The 19,859-nt window shown below is 43.1% G+C and overlaps 3 protein-coding genes across 5 annotated transcripts in view; 2 read left to right on the top strand and 1 right to left on the bottom strand.

Moving 5' to 3' along the window:
• Positions 1-1,495, bottom strand: part of syne2a (spectrin repeat containing, nuclear envelope 2a) — a 77,911-nt gene extending 76,416 nt beyond the window's left edge. Inside the window, exons 1-2 of the mRNA XM_068577147.1 lie at positions 1,453-1,495; positions 1,114-1,167 (exon numbers count right to left, since the gene is read on the bottom strand). The gene's annotated coding sequence lies outside the window, so the exon portion shown is untranslated. The remainder of the gene's footprint in view (positions 1-1,113; positions 1,168-1,452) is intronic.
• On the top strand, positions 1,430-3,556 carry atp5mj (ATP synthase membrane subunit j). Of its 2 annotated transcripts, XM_068577152.1 has the most exons (5): positions 1,470-1,538; positions 2,048-2,185; positions 2,380-2,503; positions 2,907-2,927; positions 3,436-3,556. In XM_068577152.1, exons 3-5 carry the CDS (start codon positions 2,380-2,382, stop codon positions 3,447-3,449), a joined length of 159 nt encoding a protein of 52 aa, XP_068433253.1. In that variant the 5' UTR covers positions 1,470-1,538; positions 2,048-2,185; the 3' UTR covers positions 3,450-3,556. The 2 variants fall into 2 exon arrangements, with proteins under 2 accessions (XP_068433252.1, XP_068433253.1); XM_068577151.1 differs by lacking the exon at positions 2,048-2,185 and having other exon boundaries at positions 1,430-1,538.
• Positions 3,557-5,345: 1,789 nt separating this feature from the next.
• Positions 5,346-19,299, top strand: gareml (GRB2 associated, regulator of MAPK1-like). Of its 2 annotated transcripts, none has more exons than XM_068577149.1 (7): positions 5,346-5,678; positions 8,926-9,066; positions 12,749-12,879; positions 12,969-13,134; positions 13,628-14,478; positions 16,530-16,699; positions 17,756-19,299. In XM_068577149.1, the coding sequence occupies exons 1-7, from the start codon at positions 5,567-5,569 to the stop codon at positions 18,354-18,356; spliced, it is 2,172 nt and encodes a 723-aa protein (XP_068433250.1). In that variant the 5' UTR covers positions 5,346-5,566; the 3' UTR covers positions 18,357-19,299. The 2 variants fall into 2 exon arrangements, with proteins under 2 accessions (XP_068433250.1, XP_068433251.1); XM_068577150.1 differs by lacking the exon at positions 5,346-5,678 and adding an exon at positions 5,767-5,879.
• Positions 19,300-19,859: the final 560 nt, after the last annotated feature.

Genomic DNA, 19,859 nt, shown 5'->3' on the forward strand with positions numbered 1-19,859 from the left:
CTAGTGCACACTGGATTACAATGAAGACCCCAGTAGAGTGTGTTCCATGAGCAATAAATGTCCTCAGCTGTGTCCTTTCATATTGGCACACCTCTGAGCTGATTCACTGCGTTCAATCCCTTCAAATAGGACTTGGCCTGAGGTGCTCATAAATGTACCAAGGTGCCTCTTGCCTATTAGAGTGTGAAGACAAACAACACTGGAAAGTCCCGCCCACGCTCACTGCATGCCCAAATCACTCCTGCAGGCTCTCATACAAACTTAGTAACCTTTAGCTAAAAAGTAATCACAACTTCACAAATCTTTGAGTGTTTGCAAATGCTGATCCTTGTCTAGGGTTCATGCTAACTCATAAATGCACCATGTAGTATTTCATTTAAAAAAAACATCTATTTGGCTTTTGGTTTCTTAATGAGTTATAGTGATCTTTTAATTATTTTCCATTCACCAGAAGATACAAATGGTGCAACAACAGCAGAGAGTGTCACCCAAGTACATATTCACCCTTGAGCGCAGTGCCAGAGTTGTATTTGTTGTTTCACTATGGTGAGCTGACTGAGATCGTGCACTGTCAATGTGCCACATAGCAGCTGCATCCTCACCTCAAATTCCCACCTCTGAAATGGCAGTGGCACAGGAGCCAAAAAGCAGAACAAGACACATGATTTAATTGTTCCACTGGTAAGTAAAACAATGTGCTGCATAATATCAAATAGAGGAGAGGAGGGCGGGGGGACTTGCTACGATATCATTGTGTTTTAATGTAAGGCAGGTTTCTTTTCCCCATGTTAAAAGGTTAATGTAGTGTGTTTCGACTATGTAAGACAATATAGATTATAAAAGCTCAAATTGAAGGAAACTGATATCAGGTTGAATTACATGATGGTCATCAAACTCTCGCTATTTCGACTTATAAAGATCTGAATGTGCCACCAGAGTAATTATTAATTGTTTAGAATTCGATTATTGTTTACCTCAAGACGTGGAGTCAATGTGCAACACTTAAAGCGAAACAAGATGTAAGAAACTTGTGTTGACTAGTTGTTGGACTTTGAGTCCACACATACAATTTTCAGATTTCTGACCAATACAACCAATTTGACACAGCCTTACCTTGTAATTCTGAGGACCAGGTCAGATTGTCTTTCTAAACATAATGTCAGCATACTGTTTGGACAAAAAATAACATTGTTTTAAAGTCAAGTATGATGTTAAATCTACAGTATTAGCTGAATTAACTGTATTCAGTACATGCTTTTCACTTAATTCTGAACAAGTGAACAGCACATTATCCCCACATTTCAGAGTCCAAGATTACTATGTTGATCGTTCATGGTCAAATCCTCAAGGTGGAGCCAAGAGAGAGCTAGACAAGTCACAAATATATTAATCGTGTATCTCCATCTGGTGGCGCTATGCACCAAAATGCCTGTGACGTTCTACTCGGTTTACCGTAGAAGAAGAAGACTTCCTCCACGACTTTGACGTTTCATAGCAGCACTTGTCCTGACCTTCTCACTGCAGCGTCGAACTGAAAGGTAACAGACGAGTTAATGCACTAATATAGCAAAGGCACTCTATTAATAACAGAAAACCGATGTTACCTTCAATCACAGCGATTTTAAGTGAATAGTCTCTAACGTGCTACTGTGGTTATGGGTGCAATTTTGGCAGATGTAGCCGGCTAGCTAGCTAGCTAGTGTCATGCTAGTTTGCATCATTTATATTTGTACAGTGGAGCAGACGCTTAATATGATAGCCAGTGTCCATTTATTGGTGTACGTAGCTAGCTGGACAAGTTACACGACCGCAATATGGACATCAACTATTGTTTTAATGTCTGCTTATAATTATTGTCGTCCCTGCTTTAATGCTAACGATTCAGAGGTGGCAATGTTAGCACTAGCCATGGCGTTAGCAAAATACGTTACCTTCAGTTAAGGTATTGGGACACGCCAATAAAATTACTTCTCTTATCCTACAAACGGTTCAAATAAGACGTATTAGCATGTTAGCCACGTTAACAGTTGCCTATTCTTTCATTGAGTGTCTCACAGGTGTGCATAGCCGTTAGCTGGTGCGTAGGCTGCTCAGGGTCAGAGTAGCATTCAAGCCATCAAGCTAGCTTTATGTTGAGTAACCACATTGTCCGAATGAAGAAATCAGTTTCCAAAACGTAGCTTCGGTAAGTATTAGTGCAGCCTAACGTAATTTAAGGAGTATGCCTAAAGACGGCGCTTTAAGGATGAATTACGTATCCAAACTTAGTCCTGCAGTTAAGCTTTCTTTGTAGGTAATGACACTCGGGCTTCTTGCCATTGGTTTAACAGAATACATGAGCACTGTTTTGAAACTATGCTTGTTGCTTTTCCCCACAAGATGGCTGGACGCGTTTTTGCCAGTTGGTGGTCCAAGATGAGCCCTTACTACACTAAGGCCTACCAGGAGATCTGGGTGGGCATTGGCATCATGGGATACCTGTACTACAAAATTTCATATGGAGGTGTGTTCAAGGCTCACTAATTTGTACATGTTGAATCCAAACTGAGTGTGGAGTAATGTTGTTGGTCTTGTCTGAAAATATGGCATTCTTGTAGCTGACAGAAAGTTAGAGATTTGAATGTTTTTTTAATTGTTTTATTAATCAGTCCATGCACTTCTTTGTGCAAGACAAGTTGGATCAATCTGCAAAAATCACCAATAGATGTTTCACAACAAACTGTACTCAGTTTCTGTATAACATATTGGTGAACAAGAATACTGAAGTGAGTTACGGGTGTAATACATTTGACTTTTCGTGCTGCTGGTTAAATTTAAGCAGATGTAACTTTAGATATACTTTTTAAATGTGCTGTGCCTCAGTGGTTTGGGTTAATGTGAGTAATATGTGTTTCTTTCTATTCCAGGCAAGGCAGCAGTGAAGGCCAGTAAGTAGCCAAATATGTTCTTTATTCACACTATGTAATTAGAATGGGGCAATGATTGTATAGATTACAACACAATATACATTTGTATATCAAATTTTACGATATCATCGAGAGCTGTCCCTAATTATTCCAGGCCTTTTGGTGCATTGGCCATTGTTGCCAATCAATGACAATATCCATTAATGTTTAAGCTGTTTAATAGGCTGTTTACAAAATGGAAAATAAATGTGGTGATTTTAGGCACAGATGTTAGTAATTTGGGTAATTACTCTCTATGGAATAATTTTGTTACAGCAGACAACATAACTTATACTGCAGGATAAAAGGTTGGATAAGTCCGACGTTATGCAACTACATTTCCTCTCGATGTCACAGACAGACTGACTTTAATGGGCGATTTTAATTAAAGACTGGAAGACATTCACTACGATCTTAGTTGGAAAGGATTCAATAAAAGGATTTTGTATCATTAAACATGTCATTTTTTTGTGTTTCTCTCCTTTTGCAGAGCCTTCCCATTGAGTTTTCCAACATGCCAACCATCCCTCCACCAATCCATAACCCAGAAATCCAGCTTCATATTTGATTGTTGTTAATATGTAACAAATAAAGTTGCTATCTAAAAAATACTTGTATTTCATTGTTGGCTTCAACTGACTTTTACTTGTGCATTTCTTGTGACTATAAAGTAATACCTCATGAAAACTAATTCTGCAGCAATGACTCTTAAGCACAAAAAGCTAGAAACAAAATGTTATCAAAAGAAAGGTAAACACCTCATCAACAGACAATTCACATTTTGGAGGATTTAGCACTGATAATTAGCTGTTAAATTTAGAAAAGATAAGTCAACTACTTACTGACTGCCAAATCTGTGTGTCTTGCTTAATGGTTCATCCAATGTTTAGGTTGCAAGAAAAAGATAACTATGAATCCATTCTATAATCAGTTATTGAAGCTATTTGCTTCAGTCCAGATTTTGTAGTCCTCTTTATTTTAGTCTTTGCCATATCCTGTTGTGGGAGAATGAGTGAGTCATTAATAGCCACTGACTCACAGTTTTGGATGACATTTTAACAAACTAAACAGACAGAATCCACCACAGGACTGCCATACGTGCTTTCGAAAAATGTATGTCAAATTAATCCACTTCTGTTGACAGTTTGGTTCGCTGAGCGTGAGTTGACCCGTCCTGCTTGGGGTCAGAAGTTTAGTGCTGGGTGGAAAGGTGGATAAACTGATTCCACTTCCAATACATCACTACAATCTGTCTGTGATTGCACAATATGTATATGAACCGTGTCAATACTTCATATGCGCCTGCAAAAATGATTTATAGAAGATTGTCTTAGTATAACAAAGCAAATGTTTTACCAATAGCTTGAAATCAATTTCAATTATATATGTTACTATTACTGCTTATATTATCATGAGTATTATATTACATCCACTGCTGCTGGTATTATTGGTAATCATTATTACCTGGTACAGAGGATGTTGTATACTGTACAGATTGTGATGCCATTTGAGGCAATTTTTTTCAATATGTTTAGTTAAACACCATATCTCTTTAGTATTTCATTATTGTGTTTCAGCTAAACATAAAATCAAGCTTTGACAACTCCTAAAATATGACTTTTCTTTTTTACAAGTCTTCCAAATCTGTAAATCATCAATTGTGTCTGTTGATGACATCACACTGTAGATGCGGTAGTCTTTGCAGGATTGCCCTCTTGGGGCCAAGATGAATCGATTGCTTTTGACAGAGGGGATGAGATACTAGTCCGGTGTGTACTGTGTAGGCATTCATGAGTTTGTTCTACCGTAATGCTACATCATTAAATAAATGTCTGGCCTGAGTGTCTGGGGGAGCTGTCATGGTTACTTCCTGTTTCTAGTTCCCAGCTTATCATGCCACGGTTGCATGAATATACAAAGTCCATCAAGTGAAAAGAAGTGCATGAGTACTGGTAGTCTTTAGGTGATTGTAACAGCCAGTCACTGATCTGATGAAGTATACTTTATGAGTGTTGTAGTTGGCCAATTCAACTTAAGACCATCGTCAAAAATTATGAGTCACATTGTTTCATGTGTATCCTGTTTTTCACCCAAAATGAGCAAATATTATAACGAATATTGATTGTATATATTTTTTGTGCAGCAGTGGTATAGAGAGAGGGAGGGGGCTATCAAACAGTGAACCTGAAAAGATAGAAAGGAAGCTTCTTGACATCCACGCTTGATATGTGACCTGCATTTAAATGACACACTTCATTACTAATACAAATCAAACTTCCGACTATACTAAGTTTCGCGCGCGCGTGTGTGTGCGGGTGTGTGTGTGTGTGTGTGTGTGTGTGTGTGTGTGTGTGTGTGGTGGGGGGTGAGGTGGACAAACACCGAATGACAGACAGAGAGAAAGAGAGAGGGCTCGCGCTCCCTCCCACCGCTCGTGCTGTGACTGCGCTCTCTCTTTCCTACATTCAAACATGGCGAAACTCTTTGCCATTATACCACCACCACCACCACCACCACCATCATCATCACCCTCAGCCTCCTTTACCTCCTCGTCAGCACCGTCATCATTATCTTCCCCACCACCGTCACCATTATCTCCGGTAGCGTGATGACCCGGGAGGATGGAGAAGCTGTCGGCGAGCCTGTCGGAGATCACTTGGAGCCCGTTGGCGCTGCCGCTGGACGCGGTGGTCAGCAAGTTCCGTCTGCCCACCTTGGTCCGCCTGGCCCACGGTAAGACACCACCTGCGAGTGCCTCGAGCTAGCACGGCCGGTTGGAAAACTTTTCTAACGGTTGTTTTCTCGTGACAGCCGTTTGCTAGCTAACTCTTACCGCTCCGCCGTGGGTTTTATATACTCGGAGTTTGATTAACTGTGACAGTAAAGAGGATAAATAGCAATATATATATATAGTTTTCCGGTTGGGGGAAAGAGGTAAACTCAAACTTTCATCGGGGGAATTCTCTTTCGAGTAGTTTCTTTTTGTGTAGTGTAACGACGCTGATGTACGAACAAGTGGAGCAATTTAGTGAACGATCTACACCGCGGTGTCAAGATTGACAGGACAATATATACCACTTCCGGTCAAAACTTTTAAAAACAAAATTTTTACATTTACAGTATTCGTCATAGTACATTCTCATCATGTATTAATACGTTATCAATAACTTAGAGGGTGACCTAGTTTAAAGAAAAAAAATTGAAAAATAAGTGTGATTGTAGATGGTGTTTCATTAACTAGAGGTTGTTATCCAACTTTGACATCTTTACAAGTGGCTGATGAGTTGATACTTCACCTCCCACTTAAAGTTGTCGTTAGTGAACTGCACATAGTGTTCCTGTGAGATGAGGCTCCTTATAATGATTTAAGAGTGATTAGAGACACTCTGCTGTTAGGAGCCAGTAATAGACTTAATATATTAATTGGATTAATTAATTAGTTCCTGCAGAGTCACTTTCATCAAAGATGTACGTTTAAGATCTTGGATGGGCTTTGCTATTTTGGCACCACTTTTCTTTTTTTTCTTCCTTTTTTTGCTGACGGGCTCAATAAAGATGCAACTCAGATTTGGTTTGAATTAAAATAGCTAATGAGTTCATGCATTAGTCAAATTAAGTTTTGACTCAAATGAGTCGTGCTGTCAGATACAGAAAGACTCAAATTGCACTCTGGATGGAGTTATGGACTTAGACAGCAATGCTGTCAAAGTAGATTTGTTCAAGGCCTTCTCTGTCAATTACTTGTGTTTGTGTGCAACATTATTAGACATTATTGATGTAGTTCGACAAAACTTTTGGGAAGCCACTATACTTTTTTGATGGACGTAGTATGATAGTATGTAATACTTTTCATTGACCATCCCAGCCGTGGCCACGTTTGGTGCTCTTATTTTGAAACTGACGCCGCTTTATTTCCGTTATATTTTGTTTAAATCTGGCGACCTTGACGCAGCTGCAGCTTTTTTTTCCTCGGACACCGACCTTTCCTAGTTCACGCCAGCCCACTGACTCAATGGAGTCACGTTTGTCTCCAGTTTTCTATCATCTGTTGCACGTTTTTTCCTGCGAACACGGTTCCTCGCTCCACCAGATTTGGTGTATTTTTCTTTGGGAGCGGTCGATGGTTGTCATCATGGCCAAAAGTTGTTCTAGTTCAGCGAGGCCTGGAAAGCCACAAAGTGTCTGTTGTGCTGCTGAAGTGCTGCTCAATTCTTTTCATATGTAAATGGTGTAATCTGTCGGTGAACGTGGTGAATACTAACGAGCAGCGACGAGGAGGAAAAACCTCCCAACTTTCCTTCCTGGACAAAAGTGCGCACCCTGAAAATTACGCACCTTACTTGCGCGCGTGCGTATGGAGAGAGAGACAGAGAGAGAAAGAAAGAAAGACAGAGAGCACCCGTAGGTGTTTATTAACTGCGCTGTCGTTATCCCACGGATGCCTGTTTGTTTGCACAACCAGCCGACCCAGATGGTGGTTAGTTATTTACTACAGGCATGATGTCAGCATCCTGTGCAAGTTACATGTCGCTGGTCATAGTTTTGCAGTCTACTGACGAAGATGGGACTATTTTTTTATGTATGTTGTGGTATTTCCACTTGCACATACAGAGTTTCGATTACTCAAGATAATTCACCTCCCTGTTGACAGTTGTCAAGAGGGAATTGGCCTCATGTGCGCTTCAGACTTCTGGACTTGTTGCAATATGGAAAAATCATACATGAAATCAACGCTCAGTACCAATCCAAAACCCTAGAATGTGCCCTGAGTCAACTAAAAAAAAGAAAACGCACATATCACTCTCGTAAAATAAATAGACCTTTCAGCACTTTTGGTGTCAAATTGTCTCAGAACCTGCATGTTTTTTAAAATGTTTTATATGGGACAGATATGTCAGAAATGTGGGACGCTGAAATGTCTACAAAGCCTAAAACACACATTAATTTGTGTAAAACATCTCAGGTTTTTCCTTCCCCATTTCCTTGCCTGCCTCTCTCTCTTTATCTGTGTCTGTTGCTCTCTCTCCCTCTCTCTCTCTCTCTCTCTCTCTCTCTCTCTCTCTCTCTCTCTCTCTCTCTCTCTCTCTCTCTCTCTCTCTCTCTCTCTCTCTCTTCCTTTTTTCTCTCCTTTGCCATTCTGAAATACATCCCATCAAATGAATCAATAATACGGACAGAATGAAGTGGAATAATTTAAATAAATTGTTATGAATGGATTAGACATGTATTTCTTACATGATCCCAGACTTCAAAACACTTAATATAGGGAGTACCTTCATGCCAAAAAGAAAAATAAATCCAAATGTGTCTGCATAACTTAAAGATTGAGGAATAAGAAGGAAAAGGTGTCTTTTGTTGGCATTTTGGGTGAAGCAACATTTAAACTTAACATGCAGGAAAAAGCTTTGACATGTCATCTCATCAGGTGTCCCGCGTCTATATTCAGCCGCCCATCATCGCGATTGTTAAATTAAACTGCTCGCTTCGTGCAGCGAGAACAGAAAAATGTGCATCCATGTGATCTGTGTGTGAGTCTGTGAGAGGGAGCTGTGTACGTGTGTGTGATGTGATTGAATTGTACCACTGTGCTATCAGCAAAAAATCAATGCTGTTGTGCTACATGATGGCTCTAGTGAAAGCTGGAGAGCTGTGTGTGTAGGTGTGTCGGTGTGTGTGTGTGTGTGTGTGTGTGTGTGTGTGTGTGTGTGTAATAGTGGGTTGCCAGTTGCATAGTGGGATCCTGATGAGTAGGTTAGGGGTGGTGAACCGTCACTGATAGTGGTAATTATGGACACTGAGTTCTGAACGCGTGTGTGTGGGAGGAGTGGTTTAGTGTTTTCCATCGCCGAGCTACTCGGTGTGACTATAGAAATGATAAAAAAACTCTTGTTTTCGTCACCCCGCCCTCCCCAACCGTGGGCCGGCAGATTATTTGTTGATCCGGATCCATCTCTGTGTGTCAACTGCCCGTGTGCTCCAGGTGAATGCGTGGAGGGCCTGTCGGAGGAGGACGTGGTGCTGTTACACTCCTGTCGTCAGTGGACCACAGTGACGGCCCACAGCTTGGAGGAGGGCCACTACGTTATTGGACCCAAGATAGACATCCCTCTGCAATACCAGGGTGAGCGTGCGCAAACACACACACACGTACACACACTGCATTTCTACAACAGGCGATGACACGCATGGTACCGCTGCCGAGGACTGAGCGAGAGGTCGCCCGGAGAAATGTCTTAATACTTAGTCAAAATGTCATCCTTAACCTAAAAATACCAATTTCTTTCGGAAGTTGTCCATTTCCTCTGTGGGGGAAATAAATGTCACAAACATTTTTGTCACAAGGCCAGCATCTTCCACTTGCTCTATTTAGGTTGGAGGAAAAAGTCTCTTTGGGCAAACAAACACATAAAGCAGACGCGGTGGCATTAGATATTGATGTCTGTGAATAGTAGTGTTGGTCACAAGCTCTAAAGATACATTGAAATACACTTAATGTGAAGTGAGTGAAATCATTTATTCCCCTGTGAGCAGATTGTCCAGAAAAGTCTGGATTGGATAAAACTAGAACAAATATTTTCAAGTGGAGCAGTCTCCTATTTTTAAAAAACTTTATTACAAACATTAAAAGTGGTACATTTGCATGCTTCTTCCTAATAGGCTCGCATTTGGGGTATGAGGGACACCCCAGTGTTGAGTGGATTTGGGGCATCTGTATATAATGATGCACAACACATCACCGTCACAGTGTGGAGTAAGAGGAATTTACTCACTTGAAAGTTACTTCAGGGGAACTAAAGGAGGAATGACTTCGCTGCAAAACAGCTGGACTCGAAACCCCGCATCCACACATCCAGCCACAGTGTGACCTTGCGTCGCCTCCGGTCCGTTGACCTGTCTTCCTCCTGCTGAATGAGTCTAGTCAGTATGACCTCACCACTCAATCCCATAGTTCAGACTATTATTCGCTGTGTAACTGGATCCTGATGTCTCCTCTTCATTGTTTCCGCCACCGATGGAGTGCTGATGTCACTTCACAATGCCGCCGCCTCTCAGGCTCCTTTTCGGATGAATGAATGAACACTTGGGCGGGAGGGGCTTGTGTTGAGGTCATTGACAATTTAGACATTTCAGCATTGGACATCGGAAGCATGTGAGCGCCAATGTTGGCAATATTAGCAGTCAGCAGCAAGAAGTAAACAGCTTTTAGTCCCACATTTATCAATGTGTCAAATATGTAAAAAGGAGCTGTATTGTTTCATTAAAGCAGAAGCACTTGATAAGGCCTGACTGAACAATAGTTTACAGGCTTTTTTCTCAATAGGATATTCCAGTAATTTAGTATTACCATAGTATTGATTATTGTAGTACTATTGTAAAGTTATAGTTTAACATTAAGAGAGGCCAATTATAGGAGACATGTTTTTTTCTCATAATGCAACTCAACAGTGACATTCATTAGCACCAAGTTGTTGTTTTTTCTCCAGTTTTTGAAAGCGCACACTTTTTTACTGGGGGACATTTTTTTTTTAATGACAAACCATCCCGTTACAAATCACTAAAGACCCCGACAATAAGTCATGAGAAGATTGAATTTGTGCGCAAATCCTGTCCATATTTACTGTCATTTCCATATCAAATTATATTATCATGAATAGAAAAAAAGCCATTAAGAATGGATTTACATTTGATGAATCACAACTTTGTTTTGTGCAGGTCTTTTGCATTTTTTCCTCCTCTCATCAGGAAAACAAAGAGAACTCACACCAGCCTTTCATATTAGATTCAGTGTTATAAGTAGGCTGCAATTATAAAAACCTACGGACATTTTGACTTCCTCATCAAAGGTGTACTGCAGTTAAATAAAAGATTATAATAATATAATGACCCATTAAAGATATTAAATTCACATGCTGAGTAGTCCTCACTTGGACAAGAAGACTGAGCTTCATGTGCAGTGTGAAGTTCCCTTTTTAAAGTGCTTTTCCATTAAATTATCCAGGGACTTAAGGTAATAACACTGATTGTCTTCCTGCCACATCACAAGCACTGCGAAGATAAAGCACAGTGGGAATAGGTGAACTTTTGATAGCCTCTTATTGTGTCTAGAACTCAAGATCAAAATTCCTGCCACCGCTCGTCATTTGACATTCAGTTTTATTTATTTTTGGTTTTCTGGCATGGCTCTGCATTTCTTTTCTGCCGCTGGATCAAGCCGACATGCTTTTCAGTGGTGAACCGTTTTAACAATGCATTCCAGGAGCCACGGAAAAAAACAGCCAACAATAGTCATTTTAAATTCATGCATTCTTTTAGAACTACCTTTGTGTCTCTTTAAACATGACAGGTGAGTTGTTGTTGAACCAGAGGCCATCGCCAGTGATGAGCTAATGTCTGTGTGATGACTTCATACGGGAAGTCTAAATAAGCTGAGGAGGAGAGCAATATAGGTTTCCCCTTGAGATCAGACAACAGGATGTACCCTCCCCTCCCTCCTCCTTCTCATCTTCTCTCTCTGTCTGTATCCTCCTCCGTCCATCAGCGAGAGAGGCACGGATGCCTGAAGGGTAGAGGACAGAAAAGCTGAATGAATGGGTTTCAGGGAAGCAAGCGGCGCCACAGCCACCCTCGTAATGTGGGACTGGTGGCCAAAGCCTTACGTGTCGGGATTTAAAAGCCTCAGAGTGATTTTGTTTTGATTTCTTGGACGGACATTTTCTCACTGAGTCAGACATTCTAGTTTCTTTCGGTGTCGTGCTAAATCATTTCATTTGACACGCCTCTTCAGTCTATTTTTTTTGGTCAGGGTGGTGGTTTGTTGTGTTGAAAAGTAGCACCCGCTGGTATTGTTCGGTGGGTGGAAGCTCTTTATCCTGGGGCCTCTGTTTGAATATTAGGTGGGGACTGAAGGAGAAAGATGGGGGCGAAGGTGGAGGGGGGGTGCTGGCGAGGAGGACGGAGGAGTTTGGTATTCTGCTCGGCCTCTCGGACAAAAAAAACTTTCTCATGTCTCTGTCCTCCACAATCACACAAACACTCTGACTGTGAGAAAAAGGAGAATCCTTCAAGGGTTGCAAATAGTTAAATGCAATCCGATAAACTGCTAAATAAAGACAAGGAATAATGCGATTCAAACAAGGGTGACTTATAGTATATTGTGAATTCCTGAAACGGTTCTTTACAACATCAAGAAGTGGCCACAAGACTAAACAAAATGTTCAGTTTAAAGAACACGAACACAGTTCCTGGATTCCCGAGTGAGGAAGGATTCCAGGCAGAGGAGGGGATGAGCACGGGAGAGAACGGCTGGAAGTGTGTGTGTGTAAGTGTGTGTGTGTGTGTGTGTAAGTGTCTCCATGGTGATGTGTCTCTGCTCTGCGTGAGAATGGGGGCCCTTTATTGGTTGCCATGACAACCCCCGTCGGCTGTCGATTGGCCGAGAGCCGGTGCCAGGTCACACAGGTCACGGAGGTGTCTTTGTATTCTTCCCGTCCAAACGGTGTCTCCTGCGGATGTGTTTGAATTTGACTGCGGGGAGTCATACAGTGAAAAGAGAAAAAGAAGAAAAGCAACTTTTCACTTCTCCTTTTCCCTCCGTCTCCTCCACTCTTCTCTCCTCTTTCCTTGCCACCTTTCATTCCTTCCTCTTCATTCCCCCCCTTTTCTTCCATCTTCCTCTTTCCTCTGAGCTCCCTTCCCTTATTCTTCTCTCTCTCTTTCCTCCACTCCATCTTTGCGCCTCCCTTTGTCCACCTCCTCCACCTTTCTCTTTGCTCTCCCTTGTCTCGCTTCCATCCTCTCTGTAGGAAAGTTCAAGTTGTTGGATGAAGACCGAGACGTCAGGGATCCGGTCCAGTATTTTTCCAGTGTGGAGGAAGTCGCTGGAATCTTCCCCGACCGGGTCTTCGTCATGGAGACAATCACTTTTAGTGTCAAGGTTTGGAGGAGCATGACATCCTTAACTCATACTTAAAGTTTCTGTCATGCAAGGTCACCTTCACACATCTATACGTCTGTATGCTGCAGGTGGTGTCAGGGGAGTTCAGTGAGGATAGTGAGCCCTACAGCTTCACTCTGCAGGCTGGAGATGAGCTGTCACTCATGGGGAAGGCGGAGCTTCTCTGTGCCACGCCCTCTAAGGAAAAGACGGGACTGAGCGCGCTCTTGAGGCGCCTAGGGAAGACTCCTAGAAGTACGTAAGGCCAAACTGTCGAGTGCTGTGATTTACGGACTGAGGTACTGTGTGGGATGAGAAGTTCATTCTGACTCCATGAAAGGCAAATGGATGCTTTTGCTTTGACGCCGGTTGGTTCAGTTCAAAGATGAAGACTCTATTTCTATTCATATCGTAGTCATATTACCCTTCCATGCTACAATGAATCACTCCGTCTCCCATTGTTGTGTAAGGGTTCGTCAGATTCGCAGCTTTTTCAACTTTAACCGTGCAGCTCTGCTCGGCCAATAGAAGCAGTGACGCAATGTATTTGGAAATCAACTTTATCGTTCTCTTTAATCACAGTGCTTTCTCTCCATCACACCACCAGGGTACAGACTTTATCAGAAGGTCTATTTTCAGTGCTGAGTGCGAAGGAACGTCATTGGACATCAGACTAATGTACCTTTACTCTGTATTCAGGTACCCTCTGACCCCCGGCTAATCCAGCTCTCTGTCTCTGCCTCCTCAGGTAAAACTCCATGCCTGGTCTGCATGAACCATCGCACGAATCAGAGTGTCAGCCTGCCCTTTGGTTGCCGTGGTCGCTTTTGCACACGCTCCCCTCTGGAGCAAGGCATGCTGGGCGGGGAGCACACGGTACGCAGCATCATCGAGAGGGTTCGCCTCCCCGTCAACGTGTCCGTGCCCTCGAGACCGCCACGAAACCCTTACGACCGCCATGCGGTCCGGGAGGGCCACCGCTACAAGCTGCTCAACATCGTCAGTAAGACGGTGGTGCTCTGCATGGTACTCCGCCGACAGGAAGTCTCCCCTTCCCACTTCCTGCTGCTGCGTTGCATGCCCCGGTTCAACGTGGCCGAGGCCTCCGTCCACACGGCGGCGCTCGAGAGCCTCCTATTGCGACACGCGTTCGACCCGGATGCCTACTCTCGAGCTGTCAGGGAAACCCGGCCGGAGCTGGAGTGTATGACAGAGGAGTGTGTGAGCCCGCGGCGCTCTCGCATGTGCGTGTCGGGGCAGGACTCGTTGGCGCCGGCACTGCAGCACCTCTCCATGTGCGGGTACGGGGGTGGGGTTTCGGACGGCCTATCACAGCGCTGCAGGGACTCTCTCGGAGAGCGGCTGGGAGAGGGCCCAGGTGAGGAGCGGGAGTATGTGACTCCTGAGTGGACTGAGGCCGAAATGAGGACCAGTGAGGAAATCCCTTACGAGGAACTCTGGACCAATCAGAACACGGAGGGCTTGGGGAAGGAGCCAAACCTCATCTCCTTTCACTCCACTTCCTCATTGGATGGGTCTCTTGGTACCGTGGTGACAAGAGTGTCGACCCCGCCGCCCGTCCCTCCGAAATCAGAAGCTGTGAGTTTCAGTCTTCACCTCCTGTCCTTCTTTTCGACCTTCTGTCTCCCTCTTATCTGTCCACAGCAGCATCCGGTTGTTAAAAGTCAGGATGCCTGGTTTGAATTATTCATACATTACAGCTTTTAAAGCTCACGGGCCACACACACACACACACACACACACACACACACACGCTGACTTCCTGGAAAGCAACAGTCCTTATGCTCACAGTTCATGAATACACATGAATACATATCAACAAGAAGGCTGAGCTGTTTCTGTCCCGTGGTGGAAACACTGATGGAGTCTTCGGTCTTAAGAATGACCAAATTAGTATTGATTCCACAATAAAAGATGGCCCCAAAGCCACAGTCTCACCATTTCTCATGATTAAAACATATGTTTCTGTCTTAGAGGTTTAATTAAATTAAGATTTAGTTTCTGGAGGTCACACTACATAATATATTTTTCTGCTCAACCTCGTTGGATGTTGCTTTTGCCATTTGTTGGAGTAAAGCAGTGCCACTAATTCTGCATCTACATCCAGAACGAGGGCGGGGGTTTAAGGCCATTCTTTTAATTTAAAATGCATATGTTGATTCTTCTTCATATGAATGCCAGAAAAGGTGAAAATTGCTCATCACAATATCCCAGAGTCCAATATAGTATCTTGCAGCTTTGTCACCTCAAAGTGTGCGTTCCCATACAACAAAACACAAATGTTAGTTATGTTTTGAGGGAAACGTATTTAGTTGTGTATTACGTTTGCTTTTGGAGGTCGGGGTGGTGATTGTACAGGACATTTTCTTTGTTGTTTTTTTGGGTTAAATTTACAGTGTTTATCACATGTTTTAAACTGTTTAAAACTGCAACTGTAATTTTGGTGAAAATATAGTTTCCCTTTAAAATGTAAGTGGGAGTTCAGTTGAGTTGTATGGCAACGTAAGACAGGCTTGCATTTTTAAACAGCTTCAAAACCCAAAGATATTCAAGATATTATAATAATAATAATAATAATTAGGTGAAATTGAGTAAAATAGCACAAAAGTCACATTTAAAATGTACTGGAAATGTTAAATGCATCACTTCCTGAAGAACATTTTCTCCATTGTGCTTCGTTGGAAGCAGACGTTAAGGATTTAGAACCGTTCAGGTTTTCATACACATAATGATCATTTCATTACTGTGGTGCATCGCTTCATGTCAGGGGCAACTCCATGTCCAAACTTCTACGTCAGAGTGGTACTCTTGTACTTTTCTTAACTTATAAGTTCAGGGTTGCAATGAAAAGCTCATTCTTAACATTTATTTTCTTGTTTTCCCTCTTTAAGCTAATCTATGCTAGTTCAGGACAACCACATGATTCTGTGTTAAGACAAACAGGAAGTGCTTCTTCTACTTAGCCTTTTTCTGATTGTGTCTGTGTTGATCGGCCACTTACGATCCTTGGGGTCTGTGGATCCCAGAAATCTTTGTTTTTTTTAATGCAATGTTGGTGATTATTAGGTGCTGCGCTTTAACAAACTCCAGCGCCAGTCGAAACACAAAAGGATGTCATGGTGTTACGTATAGTGTGTGTGGTGTCTGTGTTTGCAAGGGGGGAATTATCGCGCGTTGTTTTGTTGCATTAACTTTTTCTTTCAAAGTGATGGCAGCTACAGAGCGCGTGTGTGGGCGCTAATGTCTGCAGTACAGCTGGATTATACCCTGCCACACACAGCATTCTTGATGCCCTGATATTTAGCTTGCCAAGAAACGTGTGTGTGTGTGTGTGTGTGTGTGTGTGTGTGTGTGTGTGTGTGTGCGTGTGTGTTTGCTGGCTTGTCCCAGTGTTCTGTTTGGTAAATGTCAAACTTGGTGACCTTTACATCTCAAACAAACTTCCTCACACACAGTAGCAAGCTCTTCACAAACAACACACACACACACACACACACACATACACACACACACACAAACACACACACACAAATACACACTCCCATTATGCCCCTTGTGCAGTCGAGTTTTAGAAGTTAACTTTTTTGCTGCTGTAGCTCTCATTGTTCTGCGCGTGTGTTTGTGTGTAGGTGAGAGAGGAGTGTCGCTACTTGATCGCCCCTCCGGTTCCCCCTCGCTGCTCTAAAGGAGGCTCTATCTCCAGTCCGGTCCCCAGCCCTCCGGTCCCACCTCGCTTCCCCAAAACCTCCACGTCCCCGAGACCCAACCTCTCCTTCTACTCCTCTGGACTTCAGGACAGGTACAATGGGAATGTTTCATGTGTACATGTGTTTGGAATTATCAGTATAATTACCGAGAGGATTGTGAGCCCTTTTTTTGTTGCCCCGGGCACTTTTTACTTGGAAAGCGGTTGATGTTCTTCCAGCTCAAATTGAGCTAATGTAACCACCTAATCAAATCTCACCGCACTCATCTGTGTTGCTCTTTAATGCATGACACGATATGTGGAAGTCAACAGAGACAAATAGCAACTTCCTCTTGAGAAATAGATGCACTAATGTTGTTAGATAAAGGCTACCATTGGATCCCAGGTTAACACATTACTTCATATATATTGTAGGCTATAATACATTGATAGCTGCATGAGAGCAGTGTCACTGAAGTTCTCCACCGAGCGCTTTTATAACATCGTCGGTCTCGAGATGTACCAGAGATATCGTCCTAATTGTGCCACACTTGCTTCTTGCTTGTCAAAACCTGTCGCCTACATTGTTTTGTTGGTAGTGGCACACCTAGAATTAGGAAGATAAAGCGCTAGTAGCACTTTAGTAGCACTTAAATGTATCTTACTGGTAGCACTTTGTAATTTTACTTTATTGAAGAAATTGTACTTTTTTGATTCTTGTTGTTCTGAGTTTGTACTCACGGTTGAATGCACTTATTGTAAGTTGCTTTGGATAAAAGCGTCAGCTAAATGACATGCAATGTAATGTAGGGGCAAAACTCAATGTGATAATAATAATAATACTAAGCTTAAGAGTAGCTTCCTCAGGGGCCTTGTGCTGGTATTATTTTATCAACTACGCTTACATTTGTGAAATTAAACCACTAAACCACATATGACTATCATCATGACATATTAGCATTGAAATATTGTAATTTAAATACTATTGAAAAAAGTCTAAAGGTTTTAGCCTACAGGTTAAGAGAACATTTGACCTGCAAATCACAAAATAAATGTGTACCAGGAAATTACTTGTTGATATGGGAACCATAAACTCTCCCTAATGCAATGGATATTTGTCATACTGACTGATACCAGAAGCTAACATCACGTTCTCGTGCCTTGTCCCAGCTGCTCGCCCTCTCCAGATGCGTCCCTCTACTGTTACCCGTGTTCCTGGGCGGACTGCCCGGCCCCGAACCCTGCCAGTCCCAAGCTCGTCTCTGCCCCGCCTGCAGACAACACAGCCAATCCTCAGCCAGCTCAGGCTACCTGGGCAGAGCCGTGGGGGGATTCCTTCACCTCCTCCGGACCTCGACTGAGGCCGCCACCTCCGCAGAGTCGGTTTGCCCCCTTCGGGGCGCTGAACCCCTTCAACCGCCAGTCCCCCTGCCCCTCACCTGAGCCCACGGCCCATCCCACGACAGATTCCTCCAGAGGGGCAGAGGGCGGTGGGACGTCCGCGGGGATCCCTGAAGGGCTGTCCCCGCCCCCTGACCCCACCTGGAGGCCCCCCGCTGACCTGTCTGTGCTGTCATTGGAGGAGGTGTCGGCCTGCCTGCGGTTCATCGGCCTATCAGAGGCCGCCGTGGGCGTGTTCCAGAGGGAGCGAATCGACGGCAGCCTACTGGTGCAGCTGACCGAGGACATCCTGTCACATGACTTCCACCTGAGCCGACTCCATGTCACCAAGATCACACAGTTCATACAGGGCTGGAGGCCCAAGATCTAACACACACACACACACACACACACACACACACACACACACACACATACTGTCCTGATAATGTGCCTGTTGGCTCCTGAGCCATGCTGAATGTGCCTTCCACTGTGACCAATGGGCTGCCGAGCCCCACTGACTGAAGCTGAGACTTTGCTGAAGGAAACCACGCCGCCCTGTGGTCAAAGGGTGGAACTGACACTTGACTGGCTTTCGTCAGTCTCCATACTTCCAGTCTGAATCACAGACTGGGACAAGTTTACTAACAAATGTCTACGACGGAGAGCCACATGAAGCCCCCATATTTGGGGCAGATAGTCAACCACAGTACATCTTCATGCTTCGAGACAGCGAAAGGTTTTCAACACTTTGTGGATGTGTGTGGCCTTCATGCTGTGATCCCACATACAATCTGTATGTACAATAGGAGGAGAAAACATGCCTTCATTCAACAGTAAATATAGAGGGATTTATTGTGATTTACAGCCTCTATTGTTGACCAGTAGGACATGTAACCACTCAGATATAACACTGAACCTGTTCCCTACCTGAACCTCGGTCCTCTTCATCTGTGCATTCAGAGTCAGTGGCCTGTAATTGGCATAAATAACAATTCTTACGATATAAGAAAGAGCTAGTTGTTTAAAGCTAAGTTAAAAAAAAAAGAAAAATTATCAAAATGTGGGGAAACCAATGAAGTGATTACGTTTCAGGTTATGGCTTCACTGAACAATATCTTACACTATTCTGTATGAAGGCCATTTTGTACTTTGGGACAGTGACACTTACTATTAACATTCCCTGTGAGGGTAACACGAGATGTCCTTCTGTCTGTAGTCACATATACAGATGTGTTGCTCAAACATAGATTTCTCAAAATGTACCTCAGATCACTTGTTCAGATATGCTTGATTTAGCCTTGAATAATAATAAATGAAATGACACTAAGTAATATGTCCAGGTGGCCATTTGTTTATGTCTTTATCACACAGGGAAGGAAAGGCAGAAAGCCCCATCAGAAACGACAGCATTATAAACTCTTGAAGGATTGTGTTGCATCAGATATTAAAACAACTGTTGTAGTTGTCAAGGTATCAAAACTGAATTTAGTTGAGGGAAATTTTGACAATATTTTCTCCTTGGTCAACTCCACCGTGAAATTGATGTAACTGCAAGGCCGCTGTGAGGGAAGCAAAGAAGGAATAACAGAGAAAAGAGAACGCAAAATGAATATAAACATAATGACCCGTGTAAATCAGGTCATCCTCTTGTTTTCCCTGGTGGTCGAGTCAGAGCATCAGACAGACACGAGGTTCTGAGGCTTACTGCAGATAAGGTCGGATACAGTACCACAGTTATTGCATTGAAAGATAATGATCAAATAAAACAGGATCCCAGATCTCTTGGCTATCAGAGCGGTGCGAGGCCGTGCGATAAGCAATTCAGCCGTGCGTAGTCATCCACGACACTGTCAGCATACAGAGAGGACAAATTACAACAGACAGCCAGGCC

Source organism: Clinocottus analis, unplaced genomic scaffold, assembly GCF_023055335.1.
Source record: "Clinocottus analis isolate CAN_PGR_092001 unplaced genomic scaffold, fCliAna1.0.p SCAF_15, whole genome shotgun sequence".
Classification (NCBI taxonomy): Eukaryota; Metazoa; Chordata; class Actinopteri; order Perciformes; family Cottidae; genus Clinocottus; species Clinocottus analis.